We start from the raw sequence: 21114 nt of genomic DNA on the forward strand, positions 1-21114 counted from the left end.
ATAGAGTCATGGTATCGATAGATAGATTGTAAAGCATCGGGCGGAGATCATTTACAGTATTGATCACGCCATCGCGGGGCATCAAGCATCAAAGCATCAATTTTTTGTTTTTGCAACACCAACATCACGGTCTGTCAATATCATAGAACACACCATGGGTTCATTATCTGCACAGCCATTTACAGCCATTCCGGTTCTCGACTTCTCGCTATCGGCATCGCCAGACACTAAACCGCGTTTTCTCTCGGAGCTGCGCAATGCTGTAGTCAATGTGGGGTTCTTCTATCTCGTCCACACCCCGATTGCGCCTCATGTCCAGCAGGCGTTTATCAAAAAGTCCCTCGAACTATTTGATCTGCCGCTGGAAAAGAAACTCGAGATCGAAATGGTCAACAGCAAGCACTTCCTGGGCTATTCCCGCCTCGGTGCGGAGACGACTGCCTCCAAAACCGACTACCGGGAGCAGTTCGATGTAAGTTCCCACCTACTACAATCACCAAGACATGCATTTAGTAGACTAACGGTAGGATAGTTTGCTACGGAACTTCCGGCTCCGGGACCGGATGAGCCCGTCTACAGAAACATTCGGGGACCAAACCAATGGCCGGATGAAGCCTCCATCCCGGGCTTCCGGAAAGCCATCGAAGCCTACCTGGCTGAAATCAGTCCCCTTGCCGAGGCCTTCAAATCCCTCATCGCAGAAGCGCTGGATCTCCCCTCAAACGCTCTCTACCCCTTCTTCGACCACCCTCCCCAGCACAAACTCAAACTCATCAAATATCCCCCACCCAGAAGCGCATCCCAGGCGCAAGGCGTCGGCGCGCACAAGGACTCGGAGTTTCTGACCTTCCTCCTGCAGGCGACCCCTCACTCGGGGCTTGAAGTGCAGAACAAGTCCGGGGATTGGATTCCAGCACCGCCGCTGGACGGCTCGCTGGTGGTGAATATTGGACGGGCCCTCGAGGCAGTCACGGGGGGAGTGTGCACGGCCACTACGCATCGAGTCAATCTACGACCGGAGAATTTTATAGATGCAGAAGGAAAGCCACTGGGGCCTCGGTTCTCCTTTCCGGTTTTTCAGGGGATGAGTCTCGAGCTGTGTGCGGACGACATCCACTTGGATATCCCGGCGCATATTAGGGAGCTAGTCAAGGATGAGCAGGTTCGGTCGGATGCGGAGGCTACATTTAACAAAACGTTTCAGGGAAAGACAGGTGAGGGAACGCTGATCCATCGGATCACGAGTCATCAGGATGTGGGACGGCGGTGGTATCCGGAGTTATTGGACTGGGCGCTGAAAGAGAGGCAAGGTAGCCATTGAGAACTCTGCAGAGAAAGTTCTGTGTCATTCTCGGTCTACGCAGTAACCCTCCCCGAGTATCGTCAGCAATTGATTATTCCGCGAGTCAGTAATTGTCCAGTCAGTAACGGACATTGCCCGTAACGAGCGCCAAGCGGGTTTCATGCTGGCATTTGGCCCGACAGTTACCCCGTAAAGTGACGATCATATCTAGACGTGGGCAATGACACAATATCCCTAGATTCTGCACAAATCACACGCCAGGGAAGAATGAAACGCCAAGCAAAGTCCCTGCAGCGGAATGATTGTTTTATATTGGGGAGAAGTCTTGGCTGCTCTCAGAGCTCCGGGGAGGGTCCTGTTTTTTCCAGCAATAGGGTAGAACTCGAGTATAGTCGTACATAAAGACTGGGGAGTGGCCGATGTGCTTTGCTGTGTCGAAGCAACCAAGGCGCAAATGAAGTATTTCAAAATCCTCCTCGGGCTTCTGCCCACAGCGCTGGCCGACTCTATCTATGTCTCTCCCACAGGATCCAGCAGTGGCTCAGGGAGCATCACCTCCCCTCTGAACTCCATTCAATCCGCTGTCGACCTCGCAAAGCCAGGCGATACCATCTACCTTCGCGGGGGAACGTACTCGCCCACCAGCAACATCCAGATCACCAAGAGCGGAACATCGAGCAAGCCATACATCCTGCGCGCCTACGAGGGTGAGAAGGTCATTATCGATGGAGAAGCTCTGCCAGGGTAGGCAGGTCGTCCGTTCTTTGTACTAGTCGCTTGCTGATGAAATGAAAATAGAACACCAGCACCCCTCGACGCCTCTCTCCCCAACGAAGATCGCGGTATCCTCCACATCCAAAACGCTAATTATTGGCAGTTCTACGACCTCGAGCTGATCCACGGCCCGTACGGCGTGTATGCGCGCGATGCATCCAACAATCACTACGAGCGGCTTATCACCAGGGATAACTACGAGACTGGTATTGGCCTCTGCCTGTAGATTTGCGGCAAACATTGCTGACCAGGGACCTAGGCTTCCAACTGCAGGGCGCATCCTCGAATAATAAAGTCCTCTATCTCGACTCCTACGGCAACAGAGACCCCCGCAAGAACGGCGAGAGCGCCGACGGGTTCGCCTGCAAGGAGGGCTCGGGAGAGGGCAATCTCCTCAAGGGCGCGAGGCTGTGGAATAATGTCGATGACGGGCTGGATCTGTGGGAGTTCAAGTCTGCGGTGACGATCGAGGATACTATCTCCTGGGGGAATGGATATAATCGGTACGCTGCCACTTGTTCTCTGGTTAAGGGTAACGCAGCTGACTTTGTAGATGGGGTTTCTCCCCCTTCGATGGCGACGGCAACGGGTTCAAACTCGGCGGCGGAGACGCAGCGGATAAGGGCCCTGCGAACCATGTTATTACCAACTGCATTGCCTTTGGCAACGTCAAGGACGGCTTCACGGATAACTCGCAGCCGGGCGATTTCACGCTCCGCCGCAACACGGCGTGGAATAATGCCAAGGTGGGCTTCAAGTTCAACACAGCTGTAGCTACGCTCAATGGGAATGTTGCCGCGGTTAATGGGGAGAGCGCGACAGCCTTGAGTTCGAATCAGATTTCCTCCGGGAATTCCTGGGATGGAAGTGCGTCGTGGTCGAATAGTAGCTTCAAAAGTGTGGATGTGAGTCTAGTGCAGGGTGCTAGACAGGCAGATGGGAGGATCAAGGCCAGTGATTTCTTGCTGCCAAAGTCCGGGGAGGCGATGGGAGCGACCACTGTTTGGGAGTAAAGTAAACTTGTTCAAAAGGTTGAAGATCAACTATAATCATAATATCATCCACTTGCTTTAGCTTGACCATACTACAGCTCATACTCCCTCTTCTACCTGTCGATCATATCACGAAAATACCAAGCAAGAGTTAGTGCTTCTGCATTACTGCATCAGGATAGTGAAAAATACTGCAACCGCTTCTCATATTTAAGTCTCCAATTTGATCGATACTCAATGAACTAAGATCTCTTGCCCAAGCAAGGATCTTCGATAGCTCAGAGGCACCTTCTTGACTTCTCAAGATCACCTCACCAGTGATGAGCTCCTTATTGATCAACGCTCACTTACCCTGTCGAAATGCCTAATCAGCCTCTATTCAATTGATTCTTTGTAATAGACAAAGTGCACATGCATAATTTTGCGGCAGATCTCGTTTGAACTTTTGTACTCTATACATTTTGCTTGGGTCGACAACTGGTCACCCTGTCCATAGATAGGTGTCTGCTCACGTGATCAGACTTTCAAATTCGCCGAGACCCCAGCCTCTTTCCCATTCTCTGGCCGTCTCTTCTTCACTTTCTCCTTCCGCCATCATCATCATCATCATCATCATCATCATCCTCATCCTCATCCTCATCCTGAAGAGTACGGATCTGCTCTTTGCTGTCCTCGCCGCCAGTCCTGCCATTCCTGTGTCTTCATAGGACTCTCCGATCTCACTTGTTGACTTCGGATTGGGCACGTACTCGTGACCAGGCCGCAAGAGTTCTGACGAATGTACTCATTGTTGTTATTCACCTACATTTTCAGCGAGTCAGGGCTGCTCAACGCTGCTCCAAAGCCCGGGTGGGAGGGCTACTCGATTCGTCGAGGGTTTTCCTTTAATCCAATGAATGTTGCGACAACACAATGACCACTTCGCAAAGCTCGCTCTGGGTCTTGAAGAAGGCAGTTCTTGTTCATGCACCTAATCTTGATGTTTTTTGTCGTGCTGACCTTCGTATTGACCATAATCAAACCGCGAAACAAGGATCTATCTCCCTTTCGATTACGGCAAATCTTGCTAACACGAGCGGCAGATCACAGGTACTCACATTGAATATCCCCCCAGACCGAGTTGGAAAATGTGCTTTAGCTCGGAAAAGCAACGATACCCTCTGTCCCTCTCATTTTCTTCCCATTCTCCCAGCACCTGTTGCCAATGTTTCGGATGTCTCGACAATGAGTCTGAGGCTTTGTACGACCGGCATTGTTCTTTGTCCATCGGAGATGGAGACTCTAAGCCCAGCCACACCAGGACACGTGGGGTTTCACTCGTTTGCAAAGATTTGCCAGTCGGAGTTTCTTCGTCTACACTTTTCTAGACGACAGTTTGTGAATAGAGAACTTGACAAGCTGGAAAGTTTCTCCTGCGCCTTGCGAAAAGGAAGTCTTCAGAGAGTGTCATTTAACCACGCTCGCCATGGCGTGGTTCAGAAAGATTGGCGAGTCTTTCGTCTGTCGCCCGATCCACCTCCATACTGTCAGGGGCCCTGGTCCGAGCAGGCGAAGGAGGCGGATCCACCCCTATATTGTGAGGAGTCCGTGTCCAAGGAGGGCATTGGAAAGCGGCGCAGAGGTATCTTCTCGTCTTACCGTGTTAGGTACTCTGTCGTTCAATAGCTTAATAATAGTATCTAGACCCCTGGTCAATGTCACCCAACGATGACAGACGAAAAAGACTGCTCCTTCCATCCCCTCAACTGATAGGCTCTCCCACCGAAGAGAATACGCCGAGTACTTTCTCCCCGTCACCGCCCGCGATTCTCCCAACTGAGTTTACGCATGCTTCCTCTGCTGGCCGCACAGAGCGTAACAGACTTATACGTCTTGCAAATGAACTCTGTGGTCTTTCCGATGACCTGATTCGCGAACTCTTAATACAATCAGGACACCAACATCTGCTGGCCACGCCACCAGACGTAGACCGTGACATAGAGAAAATGCGTTTTGCCGAGATCGAGACGATTGAGCGTCGCCTCAAACATTATGTCGATGAGATGATTGAGCGCCGCCTCAAATCACACGTTCTCAACGAGATTGTCGATAGAGCTGTCAGCGAGTGTCGTGATCAGATCTACGACGAGTACAAAACGAACGAGGCCGAATTCCGTGAACAGGTCGACGATGGTAATTCCGAAGTACGCAATACGGCCAATGAATGTATGAATGAAATCAAAGAACAGGCGCGAATGTACATGCATGAAATGGAAGAACAAGCGCAACAGTATATGAAGGATATCGAGGATCAGGGAATCGAGGTTGAGATGTCTGCGGAAGGAAAAGTTGCAAAGTTGAAGCGCTGGTTCAATGCTGCTGGTCAGTCCTTACTTAGCAGCAACTCCAGCCCTAGCCACGAGCCGGGTGCCAATGCCAGGCGCCGCTCCGTTTAACATCGGTGCTAGATTTACACCTCTTAGGATTGCCGTCGCGCAGTGGGATTCTTTGTTAGTCCACAGGAAAGGTGGGTGAATCTCGATCGGTCCTGACGGTAGAGCCTTCCAGTGGTAGCCTGCCGAAGGATGAAGTCCCTCAAACGACAAGCATTGCGAGGCTGCGGTAGCAGAGATCGGACCGCCTAGAGAAGATGACATATCAAGAAGAAAAGAGTGGCGTTGCTCCTAACAGAGAACGAAAGTTCCTATGAAGGATGGGCCGCCTCCCTCCCTTGTGTTTGACGACTTCGCAAGTTCCCATCCCTTTTACGTCCTTCAGCTAGTGCTTGGTCTGTTTCACGTATGACTTATACTCCTAGCCAATGATCCCCCAGACGATCATCAGGCGATGAATACTCTTGACTGACTCGCCTAAACGCACCCACCACTGGAATGGCGACCTATTATCTGACGTCGTATTGTGAATGGAGATCGTACTCCTAACCCTGATAAGTAGGGTCAATTCCTGAATGTGCAACAACAGTGGGCAATCCAAACTTCCAAACATTCTCGTTGATACACCGGTCGCAATCTCTACTAGAGTTACAAAACCTGATGGCGCCAAGACGATTTGGTTTGTCTGCATTCACTCGGACAAAGCCTATTCCTTCTGCAATGGTTGCCGGCCTGAATCTTGCATTGATGACATTCAAATATATATTCCCGCAGATAATAGGAACACTCCCTGCATTCATGGGGCCTCGAAACATACTTCTATCTATCATGCACACCTCCTGAATCGTTCTTGTTACTAAAATATCTTATGGTGTCTGAAAATAAGGGGATGCTGAAGGCTGAAGCTTCTGGAGCGGTGTGTGACTCTTTATTTGCCTGCTCTGGTTGTGCTTCCTGACTTTCGAAGCAGGATTCAGCAGTCTCTGGAGCAAGGTGACCTCTAGCTGAGGTTTATTGATATGCAGTGGGAGGTTGGTAGTAAGCAGCTGGTCTTCTTCTCAGTCAATGATCAATAGGCATATATGCATGAAGAGGACGCTCATCCTATCCTTCACACCGTTTACCGTTTATTAAAACTATAAAATCTAATATACCTATGAAATCCTACTAGTTAAATAAACTTAATGGATTATCTATACCTATAGAGGTTTAATACTGTTAACCTATACCTGAATAAGATTGCTTGTTGGTTGCATCGCAGCCTAGCCCTCGTTGGAGATGTTCATAGAGCTCTATAATATGTCGCTTTGCCGTCTATCAGAGGACGGACTGAGTCGTTCAACAGGTGTGAGAACGCAAGACCAGCTTCGAGGTAATCTTAACTCTAACATTCGCACTGCAAAGTCAAGTGGGCCATTCAACTGACCATCCACATCGTATCCTTCCGCAAATGATGCAGATCCGGCCCCAGTTCTCGTGTTGTTCGTATTCGCCATAGAGGACCGTTCAGAAAGGTCAATTCTCATTTAAGGGGAAGATATATAAAGTGCCCTTCACCCTGGTCGTTCATTGTTGTTTACCAATCGCGCAAAATGACTCCGCTCGTCAAAGTCGGCAGCCTTCTGGCCGCATTGCTCTGGGTCACCTTTGGCATCGCGACAGTCAGCGCCAGCATCCCCTCATCCAAACGCTTCGATCTCTCTGCCCCCTCCGCCGATCTCTACCGTCACAAAGCCCTCCGCGATGACACAGTCCAGCAAGGATTCGCCTTTGACAATGTCAACCGCCGCCTTTTCGTCGCCCAGCGCCGCGACGGCTCCTCCGAAACAGCGGGCGACCTAACAATCACCCAGCTCGACTTTGACGGCAACTACGTCGGACACATGTACCTAAAGAGCTTTGGTCATGGCGTCTCCTTCGGCGCGCAGGCCGTTGGGTCCGCAACCTACCTCTGGACCGAGGTCGACGCCAACGCCAACGGCTACGGCAAGCAACTCGCCCGCTTCAAGTTCGCCTCGGGCACCACGCTGACCAGCTCCTCCGCTCAACTGGCAAAGTTCAAGCCCGTCGCCGACGCAACGGAGCATACCTGCGCCATTGACCCGGTGTACAACCGGCTGATCGTCCGGTATCACCTCAGCGGGTCAAAGCATATCGCCGTGTATGATCTTGCTGCGGCGACGCGCGGCGATTTCTCCGCCCCGCTGGCGAACTTCAAGCAGCCGGAGTTGGAGACGCTGTCGTTGACTTTCCAGGGTTATGCAGCGTATGGACAGTATCTGTATCTGCTGACGGGAACTTCATATGCGGCCAGCGGAGGTAAAGTCAATTCCGAGGTAACCAGTGTTGACATGAACACGGGCAAGGTGGTGCAGGGGCCCACGCTCACCAAGGCCGGTTCCACGCTGGAGTTTAGAGAGCCGGAGGGATTAGCGATTTACAAGACGGCTGCGGGGCAGGTGAGGTTGTTCTTGGGGTTTGCTTCGGGGAAGGCGGGTGATCGCAGGTCGAATCTGTTCTACAAGAATGTGTTGGTTTAGGTTGCCGCGATCAAGGGCACGACTTGATTTGCGGAGATTCGTGTATAAAACGGTTCGTTATAGACAATTTGTACTATGGGCATTTGTCGTGGCCTGCTGTAGAACATTCGGTCGACGGTCTGTTGTTTGGAGACCCCGAGAGTACTGCGACACCTCACTTTTTCGGGATCTGAGTGGTAGGAGCAGATAAGCTGGTTTCGTGAATATATTCCGTCGGCGAGATAGTCTTTGTAAAAGGAATCATATTCTCTTACGAGACGCATGAGGTCTCGCTGTGCAAGATCTCGCAAGTGAGCATATTGGAGCATAAACGCAGCTAGGATAGATCCACCGGGTTTCAGAGCTGCTGCACATGCTGACAGAACGGCCCGGCGCTCATTTTGCTCAAGAAGATGATAAAGCGGACCTTGGCATAATGCCATGTCGTATTTCTGTTCCTGGAAGATGGCAGGATTGGAGCGGATGTCTCTCGCGTCGGTATTGCAATAGCAGTCAGTTTGACTTGCGCTTCTTCAGCCGTGCGGTGGGCTATCTTGAGCTCCTGGTCCGAAATATCTACGAGTGTGACTGAGTATCCTAGCTTGGCTAGTGGCAAAGCTATAAGGCATGAATTCGAGGTCCCTGGGAATCACTCTAATGGGGAGATATTCAATGTGACTCACCATATCGACCAGTTCCGCCACCAAGATCCAAGATTTTCAGTGCTCGGTCCCTACCCAGTCGATCCAGGCACTGAGTGATAATTTCCAAGAAATCGAGAACTCGCGTCGGCAAGTAGTGAGACGGTCGTGCTCCAGCGCTGCATTCTGATCGTACCAGGCAGCTATCCTGTGCGCGTCCGTCATTGCGTAGTCTGTATTATGGATGGGTACTTTCTGTTCGGATACTGCGGTCGAATAATAGATCATCAGAGGTGCCAATGCCAATGCCAATGTCGCTACTTGATATGCTCGCAGATGGCATTTCCGTGACTTACGAACCGTGAGCATCCGAAGTGCGTACACTGAATGGCTCCTGCTAAATGCCTCATAATGGATTCAACTAATTGTTATCCCACATGACACATACCAGCAATGCGCTGGATCTGACCGGAGACTCTCTCTAGTAACTGTCTCCATCCGTATGGGTGCTCGGAGAGACAGGCATGCCCTGGGCGGAGATATTGGACAGACACCCAGTATCCTCCACTTCCCAAGCTATAATCAACACGGCATTACAGCTAAGCAACGAGATCACTCACATATCTGCATCTCCCGCTGGGCTTTCTTGTATAGTCCGATGCGTCTGTCTCTATGGTTCTCATTTCTACAACGCCTGTCGAGGACTATTCTGGAATCTATTGTGGTGCGGAGGTCCTAAGAGTAAGGATATATAGATAGACGAAATGTACACTGCTTACGAATGATTCACTTCAGCATAGTATATTCTCATCTTTCCATTCCTAAGCTATTTGTCTGGTTATTGACAGTTTGATCAGCTACTCCTCCTAAGGAAACGCTTTCTGTATCTATAGAAACTCTCAGTCCTAACTATTGATCCTTTATAATGGCCTTGATAAGGGAACAATGATTTCTGATGTTGCAATAAAGTTGATTCAGGGAATGAGCCTATTCCCGAGAATTGACAGCTCACATTTCCAGTCACAGAGTTAAGCTCCCCGTGGATCGGGGGCGCCGGGAGTCATTATGACAGAACTTCTGGGCCTTTCCTGCGAAAGACTTGGAATCCTGCATAGTCCTTCGTGGTTGGCCGGGTTTTGCCTGCTTGTGAGATGGGCCGATAGTGTGACGTGGCCTGATCTGATGGCAGCAGCAGCATCCTCGATAGCAGTGAAATAGAACCATATATCGTTCTAGCGACCGCATCTTGATCATATTGCGTCGTACTTCACACGAAGATATGTGGATGTTCCTCACCCTTCCACAGGATGGACTCGGATGGACTCTGGGAGGGCAATTGGTATGGACCGCAATGAGACTTGAGCCTCGCAGCCGTTGCGGTGAGGGGCAACGGCTCACTAAGGATTAGTTATTTCGGTAGACCAATGACAACAGCCTTATGGAACTACTAACGGTGAGAATCTGGACACTTGCATCCTTCCGCGTGTCATGTCAGCGCGGGAGGGTGGGGAGTCGGGAGAGTGGGCGTGATTTGATTGCTTTGGACCATTAGCTCCTTTTGGCTGGTGTTCGACATCCCTGCTAGAGTCTCAAGTAGTGTCGAAATGGTTTTCTTAAAGGCCGCGCCTCTCCGAGACATTCTTTGTGTCTAGTTTTTCATCTTCGAGAACAGTTCAAGTGAGCAGAATGGCGGGGGAAAAGCACGCCCCGACTTACAACAGAGAAACTGTGGAGGTGGAGGTCAGTCCCGCCTCAGAACCGCTGAAGAGAGCTGTAGATCTTGGTCTCAACAAGTCCTTAGGACGACGAGAATCTGTACTCGGATGACTCGGGCTCTTTCGTTGACAGGTGCGTGTGACTGCCCGACAGCGCATCGCCTCTCCCTAACAAGCCACGCAGCTCCGGCGTCAGCGAAACAACATCACTTTCTTCCAGCATTCGCAACTACAAGTACGTATGGATCTCGTCATTGCACTGCAACGTCTAACCATGCCAGGTATGAAGTAAGTGTCTAAAGAATGTATATATTTCTCGAGCAGGACTGAGCATCTAGAATGGTCGGCGATACCACGCATTCCGCGAGGGCTCATACAACATGGTACGTACGTTTTTTGATCGCCAAATGAGAATATTAGCTAACGTGAAATAGCCAAATGACGAGAAGGAACAGAATCGCCTAGATCTGGTACTTGTGTCGATACCAAGAGGCAATTCCACACTAACCCTGGAAGCACCACCACATCCATCGGTTGAAGCTGGACGGGCAACTCTTCCGCTCTCCCATCCCACGCGATGTCTCCCGAATTCTCGATCTGGGAACTGGCACAGGTATCTGGGCAATTGAAATGGCCGAGTGAGTATGTTGTCATTGGTGATGCCGCCCATGCTAATGTCGCAGTGAATTTCCCACTGCGAAAGTCATAGGTACGTCTGAACGAGGTGACTACGGCCATTGTCTGACTCTCCAGGAAACGATCTGAGCCCAATTCAGCCTACATGGTATGGAATGACTCATGTCATTGAAAGGTCTCTGTTAATATCCTGCCAGGGTCCCCCCGAACCTCTCCTTCGAGGTGGACGATTTTGAGTCTGACTGGGAATACTCCAAGCCATTCGATTTCATCCACGCCCGCGACCTGCAAGGATCGGTGTCCGACTACAATCGCCTCGTCGCGCAAGCCTTCGCGAACCTGGCGCCCGGTGGATGGTTTGAATTCGCAGATGCCGACTTGCTTGTCTGCTGCGACGACGAGACCATCAAAGAGGCAAAGAACATGCTGGAGGTGAACCGGCTGGTCTGCGACGCAAGCGCAAGGTTCGGCAAGCTGATGGGAACGGCCAAACAGCACAAGCAGCGCCTTGAGGATGCGGGACTTGTCAATGTCCGCGAGGAGATTTACAAGGTGGGCAGCAGTGACTATAGTTTTAGTTTCAAACTGGTTACTAACCGGAGACACAGATCCCATTCTCACCCTGGGCAAAGGACCCCAAGCTGAAGGAGCTGGGCAAATTCCATCAGGTGAATATGATAGAGAGTCTGGATGCGTACAGTTTCGCTCTGTTAACACGGGTTCTCGGATGGCATATCACTGAGGTGCATGCCCTTCTTGCAGGTGCCAGAGCGGAATTGCTGAATCGTAGCATCCACCTGTATGCTAAGTGGTATCATGTTTACGGTCAGAAGCCACAGGATTAGAAGACTGTTGTTTCAAAGAGCACACTAAGCGTTTATACCCTTTGGTAGACTCACCGGGGCATATACTCGCTGGAAGGGTTGACGATGAATGATAGAGAACACCTTTCTTGTCCACCATTCTATACATACCGGGGACATGGCGCAGACTCCTATCTTTCTTTCCTTTTGTCTCTTTGCCTTGGACAAAACTGGAGTAAGTGTAGTCTTTTTGGCTTTTCTAGTCGCCAATTTCATGTTGCTCAAGGAGCGTGTGAGTCGTCTAGATCAATATTCCGACAGCGGGAGCCAACCATGTTGCCTCAGAGGTAAATCTTGTAGAACGGGAGAATGGCTTGCGTAGGTTGACTCTCAGCGACAGAAGAACAGACTGAAGACAGGTAATACCCCATTGTCGGATCCCGAAACGACGAATACAGTGCAATCTACCTCGCAAAGACAACAATCACAACGGGCAGAACTGCATACATACCCCAGTTGGTATAGAAGCCTTTCACTAGGACTGGTTTATCTAGACAGTCACCACTCGCGCACACCTCTTCTCATTCTCATCTGAAGGCTCTCTTGCTGAGCCACTTACCAGGATGAAAATCAAGTTTCACCAACGATGCTACAGTGTGCCATAATCACCACGGCCCCTTGTCTATACTATAATTGACAATCTCTTCATTACATGAACTAAATGACAAAACTTTTGTACATCCCTCTCCCTTGACCATTAGGTCGGCCGCGGCCGTGCTCTAAGCACAATGGGCGGAGATAATCTCATTGTTCTCATTCACTTGGATGTTCAATCTGTCGGTCACTGAGTCAGCCGCCGCTCCTGTAGCCATACAGTTGGGGCAGACAGTACCTGGAAGCAATATACTCCATGGTGATCATATCTCCCGGGTGGAGGACGCGAATGGGGTTCGATTGCAGCGCGTTTGCCTGCCCAGCGTCAGCTTCGTTCCTGATATGGAAGAACTCAAACACATACCACGGCGTCCGTGTACGGCTGGCCGATCAGCTCCTGCTTCACGAACTGGGCTTCTTTTTCGCAGGTGGCTGGGTCGGCGAGGGCGGCCTGGAGTCCGGCCAACGCAAGGAGGCACGCAAGGGAGAACTTCATGGTGATCAAGGGTCTGATTTGGATGATTGAGGTCTGGGTGAATCCGAGTCAATGAGTCGATGAGGATGTTTGCGGATGATTTCTGCCAGACGACACTGGAGCTTGCCTCCTTTATATACCATGCGATTGTCCAACGCCACCGCGAGGTCGTACGCTGTTGCTCGACAGGTACTCCTTGGCATGTTAGCTATACATAGAATGATTCTATGGGCATGATCGCGGCTGCCGCATTCTAGAATCATACAGACAACGGATAGGTCGCAGTCGGCCTAGACGATCCGGTTCTTCGATGTGCAAATTTTCCCTGTCAGAGTGGTATTGACGTTATTGTCAGGCCATCCGCCTGCATGTCGGGAAAATCGCAAGGGATCCTAGTTTCCATTACTCAGACGTACATACAATGCATCATCCTGACACAGAACTTGCCAGGTTGGGCCATCTAGACTTGACAGAAGTCTCCAGTATCAAGCAGCTCGACTTCGAAAGTGATCCAGAAGCATGTAGCGGGAGGAGTGAGGTTGGCACTACATGGACGGCTAGGGCACAATTCATCCAGCTGAGGCTGTGTTGACATTCTTCACGAGTCGGCTATAGACGGCCTCATGAGGTCGACTGACGCGACTGGGGCATCATCCGCCGCTAACCGACCACACGGAAGGTCCTTATGCATATTAAATCTGCACATGCGGCTAGCCTGAGAATGCAACGTCCAGAATCCGTACGAGAGATATAGAATTTTCGGATATTCTTGTCAATCCCTGGATCGATGTGGCGAAGACTGCCCACGTTGGCTACTGACTGGCTATGCTGCTGTGGGAGCAGTCAGTGAACGCAAGTCTGCGTCCTTGCTGAACTGATGTCTTGACATAACGCAATTGTAATTCCGAGCTCAAGGGCGTAGCGAATACTCGCCAGGATGCATCGGACCTCTGATCGTCCTGGTAAGACACTCCCTCCCGTCATTCACATGTGTTCATTCGTCTCCATCTTCCTACTTCAAATCCGCTCATTCAAACCCCTGCGTCGACACATTATTCGAGTAACCTCCACTGCCATGTAGCTCGTGCCGGGCGGTATCCTTGCGATCCCGAAGTGACCAACGATACCGGAGGTCTTCTGTCTTCTTCCGCGCGATGCGCTGGCGGAGGGATGCGCCGAGTGCTGGGAACCAAAAGGCGCTCCGTCGAAACGATATTGATGACAGCGTCCGACAACCACTGCGCTTTGCTGCTGACACGCGTCTTGTGCGGGATTGTCTTGTCTCAGCATGTGTCAGCGGGGGTACATTAGAAGATGGTAACGACCCAGGCGGAAGCAAGGCACCCCCGCCGTAGCAGATGCGGCGATAGACGAGCTGGATGAAGATGCGACGGTGGAGGCTCCTGATTCCGAGGTGGAGGAATGTTGAGTCTGCTGTGAAGTGTGCGGTGGATCCGAGCGGGGATTGAATAGCCTTGGATGACTGAGAATCATCCTAGCAGTAAGTGGAACAGTAGTTGATGATGAGACATGATGCTGACGTCAAGCAGAGAAAATATTGATTGAGACTCGCGCGCGCTGTAGGACCAGGCTATGTACCTGGAGGGATGTGCTGCGCTGGACGGGATACGACGCTTGGAAGGGGGCTTTTAGGTGATGCATATATAGGTCGGTTATGGCTGTAGCTGCATAGTGTTTCATAACTATTCACCCCATACAGAGTCTCCCGAGAGTAAATACATAACGAGGGTTTCACATATCGCATACAAGCATCCCCCAGATATGCATTGTGCCGCATGATATCAACCGAGAGACAGAAGCTTACTCGACAATGCGTACAGCCGACTTCTCAGATCTACGGATGCAGCTTGCACCCCACACAAGGCTCCGGCGGCATCTGACTATAGAGGATGTCCGGACGAGGAGCCCCCGCCACATTCAGATACCCAACAGCCCCCTTATCCATGCGGAATATCGCATGGTCGACAAGTGTATACGTCCCCGGGACGATCATCTTCAGATCGACGATTGCCGCACCGCCCGGTGGCACACCCACCGTCGACAACACCCTCGCTGGCGGGTCAACCACCCCTCCATCCCGAAAGACGTGCTGGAAATGGCTCCCGATGACATGGAACGAGCTCGTCAGATTAGGCCCCGCATTCCCAAAGAAGATGCGCACCGACTCCCCCGTCTTCGCCTTCAGTGGCCGGTCCCGCGTCAGCGCCGACTCGCTCCCGTTGAAGACTACCGCGGAGGGCTCCTCGCGCAGCGCCGCAGGGTACGAGAACTCGACTGTAGACGAGGGCCGGCCGTTGTCCTCGATCTCCGGCGGTTCGTGGTAGAACTCGCTCTGCATGACGTAGTACTCCCGATCCACCGGGGAGAGGGCATCGCCGTCCTCAGGCTGCACGTAGATCAGCCCGTACATGCCGTTAGCGATATGCACGGGGACTGGGGCTGCTGCGCAGTGGTACACAAACAGACCGGGGTAGAGGAGCTTGAACCGTGCGGTTTTGGTCTCGTGTTCCTCGGCGGTGGTGACGGCTGCGCCGCCACCGGGGCCGGTGAAGGCGTGGCAGTCGATGTTGTGGGGGTTGCCGCTGAGGTCGTGGTTGGTCAGGGTTAGCTCGACAACGTCGCCTACGCGCGCGCGGATGAACGGGCCGGGGACGGTGTCATTGAATGTCCATGTGTCGTACTTGTACTGACTGGTTAGTTGGCGCGTTTTGGTGGCCGTCGTCAATGGGACATGGAGAAGAACTGGGCGGGTCCGGGTGATGGGAGGAGGGACGTTAGGTGCAGTGGTCAGAATGGCGTCTTCTTTGGGTAGGTCAATGTCGTCTTGAGATTCGTCGCGAGTTAGGTTGCCTCGTTGAAGGCCTGTGTCTGTCTCGAGCTGCATGGGACGCCTGTGGGCTGACAAGAACAGGCTCACTCCGAGGATAGGGCCAGCCAACCATGGCCAGACTTGCAGACGCCCATTTGGCCGCGAGGATGTTGGCTTTGGTGTCGTCCCTGTCGACAGTGGTTTTATCAGGGCTGGACTACGCCTAGGCAATGACAGCCGTTGCCATGGAGGACCTCTTCTCGGCCACGGTCTTCCAAACAATACATATTTAGACATCCTGAGATTTTAACGTCAAACTGGTCTCTAGAGTCTAGATTATTGGGTCAATCGTGCTGGCCGTGGCCATCTTATAAAGTCGGCGGGGGGTGATGTCATGAGTCCATGTCCGGCGATTACAAAAGTTGTGAGCAACTCCGCGGATGAAGAACTTTGCAACACTTGAGCTGTGTATCTCGTTGAGGTTTGGCAACTTCATCTCGGTACTCGGTATTTCTGTGAGCTGTAGTTTACGCTGTGCGATCCACTTAGCCGAGGACAGTGGCATCAAGATCATCTCCACGTCGTAGATATCTCGCCATCATCACTCCCTTGCCTCCAGTCATGTCCCGAGCAGCATCCCCTCGAGGAAACTGTTCCCACGGTCTCTGGAGATTGCATTGGCAGCTTCGCCAAGCTATGACAATACCTGGTCTTTGGGAGATTAGCCAGGATGAGTTTCACGCTACCGAAGTAGATTGAGGGCGTAAAGAGCCTTCACAAGGAACGAATCTCAGCCCGAAAGACTGACGAGGAGCTCTAGCATTGTCAATGAAGTTTATGCACCGTATTCCACTTCGAAGTCTTTCCTAAGGACAGAGTACCTCTTTGGAATACAGCATTTTCCCAGCCGGGCAGTCTATTGACAAAACCAGCGAAGGCAGGGAATCTGCATGGGATGGTTCGGTGTTTGCTCCACCCCCAGATCAATAATGCATGGTAGAGGAATGATTAGAATGGACATCCCTTATTTGTCCACTTTCCTCGTTGCCAATCATACCAGGTAGACGACCAGGACTGCACCTCGGCTGCCGAAGCGGGGTGACCCGAGGCCCTCGTCGATATGTCGGTCATTCTTCAAAACTTGGACCGGGAAGAGGTGATACTGTCAGTACAAGTAAATCATCCCATCGTTCTGCTATGTGTATCCGGTACGGAACGACGCTAGACCCGAAATCAAGTGGCCGATTTAAGACGCGCAGGCAGAGTAGCCATCATACCTGGGCACGGAATCCGACATCAATATCCGAGTACGGTATTGATGGCCAAATACGCGTGCGAGCGCTCAAGAAGACGGTATCCCAGTGAATTCTGTTTGTCCAGGAAGGTGTATACGCGCAGCCCAATGCAGGACAGGAAGTAATCTTACCAGTAGATAGAGGCCCGACAGTAGTGGGTGGAAGTGGGATTGCCTGCCAAGGCTGCCAGGGGCAGTGTGAATGTTGAATCTCCGTATAGTCTACCGCAGTAATCTCGGCTACGTGTCTATTTCAGTAGGATTCAGTAGGATCTATTCAAGGACGCCATGAGAAACCCCATTCGGCATATGCTGTCGGCGTTCGGTTATCATCTCCGATCGACTGATATAACCCCGCCGTCCCTCTCCGCAAGATCGAATACCGAATACTGATCTTTGAAGACCGTACAGACAGGAAGATGGCAGACTACTCGGAATTCAGCATACCTACGGAGGAATGGATTGCTCTGGAGAAGACACTTCCGCCACCTCCCACGAACTTGGATGTCCAGACTATGAAAGACATGTTCAACCGAGCTCGGGAGGAGAGAGCCGCTAACGCGATGGTGAATGAAGGTAGGTGATGCAGGAATAGTACCAAATGCATTTAATGACACAATCAGGACTGCAATCGCAAGTCTCGATGCAGGACTATTCTATCCCAGCACGGGATGGCTTCCCCTTGGAAGCACGCAGCTACCGTCCTGTCGGTGTGCCGTCGCCTCAGCGCCTACCGGTTTACCTCCATCTACACGGCGGGGGGTTTCTGTTCGGCACTCTGGCCTCGGAAGACGCGATTTGTTCCCGCATCGTCGCTACTTTGGCCACGGAAAATACACCTGTCGTGGTGGTGAATGTCAACTACCGCCACACCCCTGAGTACAAGTACCCCGTCCCGTGGAACGACGCCGCAGACGCCCTTCACTGGGTTCACGACCATCTGGCGGAACTGGGCGGGGATGGCGACAATGTTGTCGTCGGAGGCATCTCCGCCGGCGCATGGATGACTGCCTCGCTGACGCTGGCGCAGCACCTGGGCACCGACGAGCAACTGGCCAAGCGACCGAAAATCAGAGGACAGGTGCTCATGATCCCACCACTGGTGGGCCCGGGGTGCTATGCGCCACAGCTGAAATACCTCAAGGATCCGAAGCTGTCCAGTTACGTGGACAGCGAGCATGCACCGATTCTCCCGGTGACACGGATCAATTCCTTCATGGACCTGCTGGAGGCCAAGGGCCACGAGACGGACCTGGTGCTCAATCCGGGGAATGCCACTGCGGAACAGGTTCGGGGATTGCCTCCTACGACGTTTGGAATTGCCGGTCGAGATCCCCTCCGGGATGAAGGGCTGTTCTATGCCAAGTTGTTGACAGATAATGGGTGGGTTCGAGTCGAGCAGCGGCACTGTGGGCAAGCATACTAACTGCAGCAGGGTTCCTACCGACGTTCATGTCTTTCCTGGCTTACCACACGGATTCCGAGTGCATGCGACGCTGTCTGAATGCAAGCGATGGGATTCGGTCATGGCGCATGGGGTGCAATGGGCGTTGAGCAAGCCGGTTGCTACCGGAGTGTTTGAGATCAAAACAAAGTAGTAAATCGGAATCCACTCGTTCCGAATAGCGACATCCATGTACATACATGACGAGTAGATGCAGTTACCCCTGGACACTCTCTGCATGTTTCTTGATGTAGGTCTCGAGCAGCCCCGGGTTGGCGCCAACCACCTTCTCCACATAGTCGCCCGCTCGGAAGAGATAGAAACTGGGCATGGACGACACTCCCAACTCCTGTGCCACATCGGGGACTTTGTCGACGTTGACCTTGAAGAATTTGATATTGGCATACTGGTTGCTGAACAGCTCCAGCTTGGGAGCAATGGCCTTGCAGGGGCCACACCAGTCTGCGTAGGCGTCCACCAGCACCAGCATGTTGTCGGCAACGCCAGACCGGAATGCTTGTAGACTACGATGCCGTTAACACGAGACGATTTTAGTGGATAGCAACATACCTGCTTAGTTCTTCGACGCCCATTGTATCTTATATCTCGTACGGATTATGGAGTAGAAGAAGAGCGAGCACGGGAGTTGAGAGACGGAGATGATTATCCAGGCAGGAACTTGTGGGTGCCCAAGGCATGACATCACAAGACGTCTGCTGAGTCATCAACATTAGTAAGCCAGCATTACTAACTAGTGATTTATGCACAAACAGTACTCAATGCAACTTTATGCACAAGGTAGACACGATGAGACGAATCCTTCCCCTATCTACCACGAGTCTATGGAGCAGTGCAGGAACCGCTCTTGCAATACAAGTCGTCCGAGCAATCGTCATCGCTCGAGCAGGAAGCACCTATAACAGTCAGTAGAGAAACGGACAGGGCGATCAGTTATACTCACCCTCGCAGTGACCTTCCCAGGAGCAGGTCGCCGCCCCATCCACCGAGCATTTACCAGCCGTGCAGACGAGAGCATCGGCGCAGTCGTCGTCGCTGGAGCAAGATGCACCCAAGCAGTGTCCTGCCCAGGAGCATGAAGCCGCGGAGGTCGGCTTGGTCGTCGTCGTTGTGACTCGAGTAGTGGTCTTGGTGGGCGGAGTTCCTGAAAGTCCCAGGTTGGAGACCAACGCGTTGACGAGCTTGTCGCCCATACTGCGTAGGGTGGTGAAGTTGGTGATGTAGTTTTTCGTCAAGGCACTGCTGGGGAGCACTGCATTCTTGCCGGTGAAGACGATGTCTGCTTGCATTAGCGCGGGAAGAGCAATGGCCGAAAAGAACATACAGGTTACATCGACACCGGTGTGGCCGTTATTGCCGTTCAGGCCCTCGTTGGGGAAGCAGGTCCGGGCCATCAACCAGGACGCCTCGCCGGTCACCTGAGGGCTGTCACCGTTGGAGTCTCCGAGAATCCCATAGAACATTTTGCCGTTGCTAATGGTGTCAGTAGTCCCTCAATCAAACGGAGACGGCGCGACGCACCAGATCACAGCGGCAATGTTGTTGCCAGGAAGAGCGCCAGAATTGGCCGACAGGTACTTGTCCGGAATAACAATAAAAGGCACTTCATACGCAGACAGAGCGCCCCAGTTAGTCTGAGGTTGTCCATCCGGATTTCCCTATTGGGGTAAGCAACGACTTGTCAATACCGCAGCCCGAAACCCACCTGACAGCCAGAATTGAGCCCATCGCAATCGACGTCCATGTCGGCTACCCAGGAGATGGAAGCGCCCTCACTGAAGGACGCCCAGTCGGTATGGATGGTCGACTTGGCCGCACCTTTGTCCTGGCTCACGGGGTACGTGGCCAGGCTAGGAACCTTGGTGGCTTTGGCAGCCGCTGCCTGAAGGGCCGCCACGGGCATGGTCGATGCAGCGGCGAAGAAGCTGGCCGGAGGTCCTCCATTAGGTTTGTTGTAATCAGCGCCATTGACGACCTGGCCCAAGGCAGAGTTGCACAGGGCCAGGGAGATGGCCAGTTGGCGGATGATGGTTGTGGACGGCATGCTGGTGGGGGTGTGTGTTGGGAAACTTTCTCAAGTGGCCTGGTGATGCTTGTCTGCTGCTATGACCGAGATTGGGGTATATGATGCCTTTTATATTGTATCCACAGGGCAGAGCTGCTCGTGCTGCCAGAACCGCAGAGTGTTATTACTGCCGTTCGTATCCAGCTGGCTGAAACATGGCTGAAGCGGAGCCAGCCGCTGATTGGGGATCGGATGTTTTTATTTGACATCCGATGCCAATGCGGCTTGGAAAATCTCCTTTACGGCTTGGTTAACGTAGCATTCCCCTTTTTCGCCCCCATTTTGATGTTCAATGAACGGCGAATCCGGACTTGTATCGCCAATTCGCCGGTCGTCGCACATGGCATGACTTCCTGAAGAATTCTTATTGGAGACAGTCAATCATCTGCTGCTACTGCGCTCCTCTGATCTGCCGGGAAAAAGCTTGGTTGTCCGTTTTGTCCATATATCATCAAGCTGCCTTGAAGCGAGACATATACAGAGCAAAGAGGAGTGCTCTGCGGCGGTAGTAGCACCCGAAATATATCTCCACACGACCGACAGGACGAGCGAGGGCGGGGCAACACATCCATCCTCAAG

At 52.1% G+C, this 21114-nt stretch overlaps 11 protein-coding genes across 11 annotated transcripts; 6 read left to right on the forward strand and 5 right to left on the reverse strand.

The window, feature by feature from the left end:
• Positions 1-154: 154 nt before the first annotated feature.
• Positions 155-1321, forward strand: AFUA_3G14880 (isopenicillin N synthase family dioxygenase; the record flags this gene model as incomplete). The annotated part of the gene is made up of 2 exons (XM_749044.1): positions 155-472; positions 533-1321. The coding sequence occupies 2 exons, from the start codon at positions 155-157 to the stop codon at positions 1319-1321; spliced, it is 1107 nt and encodes a 368-aa protein (XP_754137.1).
• A 301-nt stretch (positions 1322-1622) lies between these two features.
• AFUA_3G14890 (uncharacterized protein) lies at positions 1623-3090 on the forward strand (the record flags this gene model as incomplete). The annotated part of the gene is made up of 4 exons (XM_077804486.1): positions 1623-2047; positions 2102-2283; positions 2337-2580; positions 2631-3090. The coding sequence occupies exons 1-4, from the start codon at positions 1758-1760 to the stop codon at positions 3088-3090; spliced, it is 1176 nt and encodes a 391-aa protein (XP_077660634.1). The 5' UTR covers positions 1623-1757.
• An 848-nt stretch (positions 3091-3938) lies between these two features.
• On the forward strand, positions 3939-5504 carry AFUA_3G14900 (uncharacterized protein; the record flags this gene model as incomplete). The annotated part of the gene is made up of 2 exons (XM_749042.2): positions 3939-4708; positions 4753-5504. Exons 1-2 carry the CDS (start codon positions 3982-3984, stop codon positions 5502-5504), a joined length of 1479 nt encoding a protein of 492 aa, XP_754135.1. The 5' UTR covers positions 3939-3981.
• A 1529-nt stretch (positions 5505-7033) lies between these two features.
• AFUA_3G14910 (putative FacC-like extracellular signaling protein) lies at positions 7034-7981 on the forward strand (the record flags this gene model as incomplete). The annotated part of the gene is made up of 1 exon (XM_749041.1): positions 7034-7981. One exon carries the CDS (start codon positions 7034-7036, stop codon positions 7979-7981), a length of 948 nt encoding a protein of 315 aa, XP_754134.1.
• Positions 7982-8318: 337 nt separating this feature from the next.
• On the reverse strand, positions 8319-9195 carry AFUA_3G14915 (class I SAM-dependent methyltransferase; the record flags this gene model as incomplete). Its single annotated transcript, XM_077804487.1, is given in 5 exon segments — positions 8319-8578; positions 8644-8809; positions 8923-8984; positions 9050-9177; positions 9191-9195. 5 exon segments carry the CDS (start codon positions 9193-9195, stop codon positions 8319-8321), a joined length of 621 nt encoding a protein of 206 aa, XP_077660635.1.
• A 966-nt stretch (positions 9196-10161) lies between these two features.
• AFUA_3G14920 (class I SAM-dependent methyltransferase) lies at positions 10162-12023 on the forward strand. The gene is made up of 11 exons (XM_749038.3): positions 10162-10341; positions 10403-10449; positions 10501-10551; positions 10598-10604; positions 10655-10699; positions 10751-10786; positions 10833-10954; positions 11000-11025; positions 11070-11100; positions 11150-11504; positions 11561-12023. Exons 1-11 carry the CDS (start codon positions 10288-10290, stop codon positions 11795-11797), a joined length of 1011 nt encoding a protein of 336 aa, XP_754131.2. The 5' UTR covers positions 10162-10287; the 3' UTR covers positions 11798-12023.
• A 511-nt stretch (positions 12024-12534) lies between these two features.
• aeiA lies at positions 12535-12905 on the reverse strand (the record flags this gene model as incomplete). Its single annotated transcript, XM_749037.2, has 3 exons — positions 12535-12589; positions 12648-12724; positions 12774-12905. The coding sequence occupies 3 exons, from the start codon at positions 12903-12905 to the stop codon at positions 12535-12537; spliced, it is 264 nt and encodes an 87-aa protein (XP_754130.2).
• Positions 12906-14739: 1834 nt separating this feature from the next.
• Positions 14740-16042, reverse strand: AFUA_3G14950 (putative multicopper oxidase; the record flags this gene model as incomplete). Its single annotated transcript, XM_749036.2, has 1 exon — positions 14740-16042. Exon 1 carries the CDS (start codon positions 16009-16011, stop codon positions 14740-14742), a length of 1272 nt encoding a protein of 423 aa, XP_754129.1. The 5' UTR covers positions 16012-16042.
• A 944-nt stretch (positions 16043-16986) lies between these two features.
• AFUA_3G14960 (alpha/beta hydrolase) lies at positions 16987-18606 on the forward strand (the record flags this gene model as incomplete). The annotated part of the gene is made up of 3 exons (XM_749035.2): positions 16987-17584; positions 17632-18391; positions 18444-18606. The coding sequence occupies exons 1-3, from the start codon at positions 17428-17430 to the stop codon at positions 18604-18606; spliced, it is 1080 nt and encodes a 359-aa protein (XP_754128.1). The 5' UTR covers positions 16987-17427.
• Positions 18607-18669: 63 nt separating this feature from the next.
• Positions 18670-19045, reverse strand: AFUA_3G14970 (thioredoxin family protein; the record flags this gene model as incomplete). Its single annotated transcript, XM_749034.1, has 2 exons — positions 18670-18976; positions 19023-19045. The coding sequence occupies 2 exons, from the start codon at positions 19043-19045 to the stop codon at positions 18670-18672; spliced, it is 330 nt and encodes a 109-aa protein (XP_754127.1).
• A 247-nt stretch (positions 19046-19292) lies between these two features.
• Positions 19293-20514, reverse strand: csnC (glycoside hydrolase family 75 protein; the record flags this gene model as incomplete). The annotated part of the gene is made up of 5 exons (XM_749033.2): positions 19293-19366; positions 19414-19749; positions 19795-19943; positions 19992-20128; positions 20176-20514. The coding sequence occupies 5 exons, from the start codon at positions 20512-20514 to the stop codon at positions 19293-19295; spliced, it is 1035 nt and encodes a 344-aa protein (XP_754126.2).
• Positions 20515-21114: the final 600 nt, after the last annotated feature.

The sequence above is a fragment of the Aspergillus fumigatus genome, chromosome 3 (assembly GCF_000002655.1).
Source record: "Aspergillus fumigatus Af293 chromosome 3, whole genome shotgun sequence".
Taxonomy (NCBI): domain Eukaryota; kingdom Fungi; phylum Ascomycota; class Eurotiomycetes; order Eurotiales; family Aspergillaceae; genus Aspergillus; species Aspergillus fumigatus.

Bases quoted from the DNA above. Each gene is read 5' to 3' on its own strand.
- AFUA_3G14920 (XM_749038.3), top strand. From the start codon at position 10,288: ATGGCGGGGGAAAAGCACGCCCCGACTTACAACAGAGAAACTGTGGAG. The intron at 10,955-10,999 runs GTGAGTATGTTG...CTAATGTCGCAG, and splicing joins TGGGCAATTGAAATGGCCGA to TGAATTTCCCACTGCGAAAG. The intron at 11,101-11,149 runs GTATGGAATGAC...ATATCCTGCCAG, and splicing joins AGCCCAATTCAGCCTACATG to GGTCCCCCCGAACCTCTCCT.